An 8,357-nucleotide genomic window follows, 5' to 3' on the forward strand; every position below is an offset into this window, starting at 1 on the left:
CCCTGAGGGTGGAGGGTGGGGGACCGGGCCTGGAGGACCCGTCAGGGTATGGGGGGAGGGAGCCGTGGAGACACTTGTGTCGTACAACGTGTCTGGTAGTTCCTGGAGGGCAGGGCAGGATGCTTCCCTTTCCCCCCTGGAAGTGGGCAGCAGTCTCTGACGCCTCCTCGGCTCCCAGGAGGAGTGAGGAAGGGGTCTCTGCCCCGCCCCCCCCAGCGATCTGCACGCTGCTGGCTTTGCATCAGTGGAGAGCTTTGGGAAGCTGCAGGGATTGAAACTATGATGTCTTACTGAGCTCACTCACATAGTGAAACTGGGATGAGGCAGTATTCGTAACTGACTGAGAAATTAAACTAATACCTGCTTCACCATTACCCTTAAACTTTATTCACCAGGCACGTTGCTGAAAGTTCCGATTCTGGTGGACTGGAGGAAAATTATTTTAAATCTTGTGATTTGTTTCAGAGAGCGGTACAGAGAGAGGGCATGCAGATGGTCAGCCTGTGGTGATCCTTCTAGGATGGGCGGGCTGCCAGGACAAATACCTGGCCAAATACAGCACAATCTACAGTCAGAAAGTGAGTAGCTTATTTATATTTTCATGACATTGCCATACAGCTCTCTGAGAAACCACCTATTTTCTGCATCTTGATAAAATTGCTCTAAAGCTTCTCTCAGGGTGAAGAGTCATTGTGAGTGAGTGGCAAGTTTTCTTGTCATTGAAAGCTCCTTGTCTCTCAGAGCCCCGGCAGCGTTATCTAACAGTTGCTGATGTCATCTTTGTGCGTGCAGCTGAGACAAAAATACTTCCTTGGAGAAACTTTCTGCTGTTGTGTGAATAACTGGAGTATTTTAAGGCTTTTAAAATTGTGAGATTATTCAGGAATGACATGAACTGTGTTAGCTTTCCAAACAGTTAAACATGCGGGGAAAGATTATGCATTTACTGCTTGCTAATAGGCCACAGCACAGTCTTGGCGACGCCAGGCTGAGGGCTAACAGAGCACGTCAGTATTTGTCGCTCCTCTAGCTTTTCCTTCCTGTGAAGATGATTCATCTAAATGTTGTAATCCAAATTAATTTTATCCTGTCTGTGAAACAGGCATCCTATGGTAGTCATACCTGCTCACTAGGAACTCCTTGTGTTTGAACGGGAGAGGTCTGTCCAATTGCTAGTTCCCTAAGTTATATTTTCCTTTCTAATACTGTATCTTACTGGAATGACCCTTGCTTGTAGTATGGGGACCCAGAGAAACATTAGACTTTTTTTTTTTTGTCAGCATACAAGGATCTTGTATTTATCCAATTCTGTTTCAGCTATAAGTGGCAAAGTTTGTACATTAATAAGTCTATTGTTAACATGTGATCCAGTTCAAGTCATGAATTGGCTTGTTCTACTGAGAATTAATTGTTAAGTGACTGTTGTGACTAAGAGATGCTGCTGAGCAGATGAAGAGCACGTTACATGGCAGCATGCCAACTTTTTTGAAAATACTTCTCTATCAGAAAGGTGACAGGAATGGGAAAGGGGAGAAAAGGTTTTCTTAGCTCCCTAATGACAAAGGGGCTGCAAGTATGGCAAGACGGTATAGAAAACTTTAAGAACTTGATATCCTCTTCTTCCTCGCTCACTGTTTAGAGAGCTCTGGGCGGGAGGGCTGTCTTTGTGGTTTTGCCTTGTGTTTGTCAGTGTGTAATGTCAGTGAGTTTAGGTGATAGAAAAGACCTAAAGCATTTATAAATGTAGTTCCATCTGCTCTATTTAGAAACTCTTCCAAGATCCTGTTTCTCAGTCTACACCTAAATGTAAGGCCTTGACTGTAAAGGCAATTGCTCAGGCCTTCTGAATCTCTGAACCAGTGCTCTTCATTTGCACAGCTGGAGCATTTCAGAAAGGTTTATGAAAATCATGTCAATGCTGATTGTGGGTGAGTCTTAGAGACAGCTGCAAACAAGTACTACTCGAGGACAGGAAGAAGTTCCTCCTCCTTCTTATGTTTGTTTCAATGTCATGAACTAGATGTGTACCAGAGCAGGCCCTTCTTACCAAAATGGCTGATACTGAAGGTTTGTGAATTGGGGAAATGGTTTTGTCTTCCTGGTTGAAGACTAATGCTCATAAAAGCTTGGGTGGCAGTGTCCCCAGGGGCTGTGCCAGTTAGCACAGGATTTGAAAGGTTCTCAGACATCATCAAATCCAGGCGTCTGCTACTGCAGAAACCTTTTCATAATACTGTATACTGTTATGATTAATATAATCCTGTTCATATTGGTGCCTGGCTATTGACACTAAAGACTTTCTTCCGGCCCTGTGGTTTCTGTTGTAAACCTGTCCCAAATTTTCACCTTCTTTGTACTGATGCTTGCCTGCTCCATGTAATTTACAGCAGCCTAAATGTGTGCGGGGTCTCTTTCTGTTCTTAGGGGTGCACAGTCATCCGCTACACGGCCCCATGGAGGATGATATTCTTCTCCGAGACCTTTGGCATCAGGTCCCTCCAGACCCCAGCCAGGCAACTCCTGGAGCTGCTGTTTGACTACACCGTTGAAAACAGACCAGTTCTTTTTCATGTTTTTAGCAATGGTGGTGTCATGCTGTACCGTTACATCATTGAGGTGCTCCACACTCACAAGCTGTTTAAGAACCTCAAAGTAGCAGGCACCATTTTTGATAGTGCCCCTGGCAGAAGAAACTTGAAAGGAGGCCTTCGTGCCTTGGCGACTGTCTTGGTATCCATGAATGTGCTGCTCAAGTATTTCCTTTTATTAGCTTTTGCTACTACGGCTGTTGTGCTGCGGATCTTGCTGTACCCATTGACCCGCCTCATCCACGAGAGCCATTATGATGCCCTGCTGAAAGCACCCTCGCGGTGGCCTGAGCTTTACCTCTATTCCCAAGCCGATGCCATCATCAAGGCCAGTGAAGTTAAGCACATGGCTGATGCCCGGCAGCAGCTCGGTATCTCTGTGAAAGCTGTAGACTTCTCGGATTCGGCTCACGTCAGCCATATGCGGGCATATCCCACCTATTACAGCAACCTCTGTACAACATTCCTGTCTGACTGTGTCAGGGGCTTACCTTGTTAGTGGTGTAATGACATCCAATGTTTGCCTCTGCTTTGCTCAGCTTGTATGGGAGATGTTACCCCCTTTGCCTTTGTGTCTTTGAAGGGAGAAAAGTAGAGGCTTCTTAGTTTTGTTTTTTTGTTTTTTGGTTTTTTTTGCCCACCATCTACAAGTCTGAAAGCCTCCAGGCTGGCCTTTGGGACAGTCACATTATAGCAGAAAGTAAATATGGATTAATTTAAAGTACTGAAGGTGAAATCCTAGCATGGTTGAATTTGATATGCTTTACCAAGGTGTCACAGATCAGAATTTTACATGGAGTGTTATTTGTTTCTTCCTGTCTCCTATTGTTCTCTGCTTTCCATGTTGTCTCCTTGTCCCTGATGTCCAACGTTCTGTTGCCTTGTACTGATTTTACAATACAGCTCTTCCATGTCTTTGTTGTTTTTTTCCCCTCTCTGCCATTTCTTTTATCTTGCACTGAGCAAACAGAAGCAGCTCTGCAGGACTTGACTTTTCTCTCAGTGCATCCCAGCTCTTGCTATACTCCTTACCTGGAGATCAGGCTCAGAAACCAAGTGTAAGACCTGGAAAAAGGTATGGGCAGGGCAGTATGACCAGACTCTCATCTGGTTCCATTAAATAGCTGAGGTAGAGCAGTCAAAGCTGTGATCCTTGGTGGGAGCTCAAATGTTCGTGATTGATTGATAGCTTTTGTGTTCTTCAACCAAAAGATTTAAGTTAACCTTTTTGAATGTGTCTTGTGTTTTGTTTCTCTTCCTTCCAGTCTTTTGTGTGTTCTCCTGAGTAGTTTTGCTTTCTTGGAGAACTGCTCATTTATTATTGTGTGTCTTTGAGCAGCCTATATTGTGCATCTGGAAATGCAGGGAAACTGGCACAGCTGTAACCCAAAAGACCTCAGAAATAGAAAGGTGGAACTGCAGAGAAAAATGAAGCTGTCTCTTGGAGCTATGATTTATACTGGGTGTTTCTTAAATCACTTCCAGCCCACAAATGACCGTGAGATTCGATGTTTTTTTCCCCATAATGTTCTTTTCAGATGATCAGTCTTTGCTGTCTGTGCAGCATGTGCTAATAATACAATAAATTAATTCCTTCCACCTAGTAAAAAAGTAGCTGATTGCACTGCACTTCAGCCATGTTTGAGTTTGGGTTTTGTTGTTTATTTGAGGGAGAAGTGGGGATAAAGACAGAGGAGAGCTTGCTAATATGTTTACACCATGTCGCAGCATTGCAGGCTAATTACTAGTGTGGTGGACAAGATTAGCCAATTTTAAATTCCCAAAGATTGCCAGGAACAGGCTCTGGAGGGCTGTGATATGGGCCTGTATGAACAAGGGACTACCCTCGAGAGGTAGGAACATAAAAAGCACAAAGATTTTTACACGTTTGCTGCCTGTGGGCTGCTGTGCTTGTCTTGCCCACCCTTGGGGTGTTGTGATCCGCAATTACAAAGGACTTGCTGTTCTGAATCACAATGCAGAGAGAGAGGTCTCTTGGGAAGCACTAAAATAATTTGGAAGTTTAAAACAAGAACCTTAACACCTCACAGAAATGAAAGCACAGGGTGAGTTGTGGTCAGTGGCCAGCACAACTGTTTTTAGCAGACTAGTGTGGCAATGCTTATTTAAAGCAAAGAATAACCCCATGTTGGGCATGGTTTTAAAGGGGGTGGACTGGGGTGTATAGGATGGGTGAGGAGTAACTAAAAAGGGGCTCATGGCCTGGTTTGTCTTCAATTTTTTTAAAGTGAAGTCTGGTTCCAGGCATGGGAGTGAGTCCCTGTTGCTCAGAGTCCAGTCTTCTGTAGGTGTGATTCCAGTTTTGGCTTCCACTGTGAAGATGATCTGTGAGGGCTAGCCTGCAGTAGGATAGCCTTCAGTCTGCTGCTTTTCATGAAGAAATTCTTGTTCCTAGGGTTTGGACCTATAAAATCTAGGCATAGTCCCCTATCCCCAGAAAGCCCATCAGAGATCTCCCAGCTTTTTAAAGCAGGCCCCTGGTGTGTGCTGCCAGTGCCATAACTCCTGAGCTGTGATCTGTTTGCCTGCCTTCCCAGAGAGCTGGGCTGCATCTTCTGAGCATCCAGCCTGTTCGTGGCACTGTGAAAACTCTTAGGGAGCAGAAGTGATAAAGGTTATTTAACTAGCACTTGCCCTCATGCTGGTTTCTATGGGTTCAGTGTTTACAGAACAGTTAAACACTCCGTAATACACGCCTCTGAATTAATACAGTTGTGCTGGGCTGGGAATCTGCTGTTCCTGTTTATTGCTGTGGGTGTTGAACTTCTCCTGTTTAAGGACTTGGGCTGTTGTGGAGTGTGGCTGGCAGGAGCTGGAGCTAAACCCTCTATCCCTGTGCGATGAGATGGTGAAGCTCCCTTGGGGAAGAGGCTCAAGTATGTCAGCTACACATTCCATCCCCACCTTCATCTCCCTGCCACGGGATTGCTGCTCCCCCAGCTCAGTCCAGCTCTGGTCCACGTCCTCCCTTTCCAGGGCAGCAGGCAGGGAGCGGGTACTGTCTGCTGGAGCTCTGCAGTCAGTGGTGCCCTGTGCTACGCAAGCAGGAACCAGCTCCAGGCATTTCCACTGCTGCAAAACTGACTTGAAATTCAGGGCTAATTTGTGTACACACCTCTCTAAGAGCAGGGGAGATCTCGAGCAAGCCAGTGATTTACAGAGGAATTCATCAGCACTGATCTTCTGGGTGGGTTTCGTTTTCTGTGTCCCAGCAAATTTTAATGATGATTATGAACAGTGTCTTAAATGTATTGTGTGATATATTACCCTCTTCTTTCCTATACAGCATGTGTGCTTGTCCCCCCCCTCTTTCTGCCCTCTATTTCTGGTGGTTGTTATTTGAAGCAGAAGGTTAATAACTTGGAGCCCAAAGGCACACGGCCAAGAACTGATCCAAGCACGACTGGATTTAAAAAAACCCAGCCTCAAACCCTTAATCCTTGCTAAACTGTCACAGTTTGGTGCAGCCTCTGTTCCTAAAGAGCTTCAGCCTGAACACTGAAAGCCAAAGGTTGGGATATCGTGGCAAATCCAAGTAAATCTCTGGGATGAGCTATGGAAGGGGTGTTGCAGGTCTGCTCTTTGGGAGGAAAAATGCAGTGTCCCTGGGCTTGCCTTGTGGGTAGGGAGTGGGATGTGGCACCGGCGATCTCTGCCTGGGGAGCCGGGAGCTGGTTTTCCTACAGTCCAGCCCTTGTGCGCAGGTGGCGGAGCAGTGTGGGCGAAACACCAGCAGTGGTGGGAGAGGAGGATGGCCAGGGGCCAGCTGCTGCCATTGCGCATTTCCCAGCTAGGTTCATTTTGCAAGAGCACAAATTAACCTTTCCTCAGCAACGATAGCCATTTGTAAGTGTTTCCTGTGAGGGAGCTGGCTGCTGGCTTGCTCCCCTGTGCTGCCTTCTCTCCCCAGGCAGTGGTGATGTTACAGGAAGGTTTTAAAAAAAAGAAAAAAGGCAGCTTCTTAGTGGTCAAGGTGGTCGTGTGGTCGTGGGCTGGAGGGTGTTTAGCTGCTGCTGACAGGCAGTGGGAGGGTGCCTGTGTAGCCAGGGTGCCCTGCAGCGCTGGGAGAGGCTGCAGCGGGGACCTGGGCAGAGTGGGGGCATGATCCAGCCCAGCCAGGGGTCGTGATTTGGAGCAGGGGGGAGCATCTTGCAGTGTGAGTAATTCAAACCAAGCCCCTGGGCGAAGACTGACCTGTGTCTGCACCTAATAAAGGTGTTTTAAAACAAGTCTGCTGTTGCCTTTTTTGTGTTGGGGCAGCAAATTGTATATGGGCTGAGGCCCCGTCTTTTTGTACATGTTGGGAAGTCGCAGGCGTACGTGTGAAGCTCTGCCACTGATGGAAAAGTGCGGATGGCTTGAGATGGAACCCAGCAACCCAACCCCATGTGCTGCTTCCTAGAGAAGAGAAGAGGGGAGGCGTGAGGCTGGTCTCCATCGTCCCATGGAGGTGGTGGAGGATGGAGCTGGCAGAGGGTGGCCGTGCCGGGCAGGGGATGCTCCGGCCCGGGAGGGAGCAGCGCTCCACGAGGTGGCAGCAGGTCCCCTTTTTCCTGCGTGGAGAGACTTCCAGTTTCAGAGACAAGCGGAGCAGATCTTGGAGAAGACCCCAACAGCGCGGCTCAGCCCAGCGCTTCTCCGTGCCTGAGAGCATCTCCCGCAAAAGTCCCCTCTCGAGGCAAGGAAAAAGACCAGCAAGAACAAACTTCAATGATGAGAAGTAGCGATCGTGAGTTAATACAGAACAGCATCTAGCCCTAGAGCTGCATGCCCCTGGAAGTTGTACTAGATCCTGTTTCTCAGCTTTACCTGAATGTTAAAACCAAAAGTCTAACGGCAGGAATAGCTTCACTGCCCTTCTCGCGTTGGCAGGCCAGATAGCACCACTTCCCTCTCCATCACCCAGAGAGGGCTATCTATTTTTTAAGCGAATCTGTGCAATATTGTGCTTAGACAGACCATGGCCCAACTTCTGGAAACCCCACAAATAGGGACTGTGGAGCTCCCCTGGGTTCCCTGTAGCCCCCCAGCCCTGGGGAGGGAGCTGAGCTTAGCACTACTCTCCAGAAAGGCTGGCAGGACTCCCCAGCACACAGGGCTGGGGACCTGGGGGGCAGGGAAACAGGATAGCACAAATGGGGGCCACAGCTGCTTTCTGAAATCCCCCCCGCAATGTACACAATGTACAGCCCCCCCCCGCCACCGGCACACCCTATGTACTGCTCCTGCACCCAGCCTGGGGCACAGGCAAGGGACGCAGGGGCTCACTGGGCAGCTGCTTGCTCTGCCTGCCCGGCATCCCACCCATTCTCCTTCCCTTTGAACTTGAGGCCCAGCCCTTCATCTCTGCATCCTCACATGGCTGCAAGGTCACCCCAGCACCACCGACCAGAGATGGGCTGCCCAGGAAGGACTGGACTGGGCAGAGGTGTGCACGGCATCCTTCGGTCACCCTCCCAAACCCATGGGGGCTGGGGCAGGGAGAGCTTGGGCAGCCCCTGCCCTCCCTGGGTGATGAATGAGCTGACAATAGGGTATTGATAAGGAATTAACCTTGAGCCCTTCTTGCTTCAGTGTCAATAGAGCAGGAGCCAAGTACACACGTTTGATTGGAAATCTGTGTTTGGCCTCTGCCGCCTCTGCGCCCATCGACGTGCTGGAGAGACAAGAGGGGGATGCAAACCACCCCACTGCCCCCTCCCTGGCTGGGACAACCCCCCCGGTGGGTCCCTCTTGGCCTCAGCCTGC

At 48.6% G+C, this 8,357-nt stretch overlaps 1 protein-coding gene across 1 annotated transcript; it reads left to right on the forward strand.

The window, feature by feature from the left end:
* Positions 1 to 98: 98 nt before the first annotated feature.
* Positions 99 to 6,737, forward strand: TMEM53 (transmembrane protein 53). The gene is made up of 2 exons (XM_010582478.1): positions 99 to 578; positions 2,425 to 6,737. Exon 2 carries the CDS (start codon positions 2,461 to 2,463, stop codon positions 3,085 to 3,087), a length of 627 nt encoding a protein of 208 aa, XP_010580780.1. The 5' UTR covers positions 99 to 578; positions 2,425 to 2,460; the 3' UTR covers positions 3,088 to 6,737.
* Positions 6,738 to 8,357: the final 1,620 nt, after the last annotated feature.

The sequence above is a fragment of the Haliaeetus leucocephalus genome, unplaced genomic scaffold (assembly GCF_000737465.1).
Source record: "Haliaeetus leucocephalus isolate CR32 unplaced genomic scaffold, Haliaeetus_leucocephalus-4.0 Scaffold848, whole genome shotgun sequence".
In the NCBI taxonomy this organism is placed as follows: domain Eukaryota; kingdom Metazoa; phylum Chordata; class Aves; order Accipitriformes; family Accipitridae; genus Haliaeetus; species Haliaeetus leucocephalus.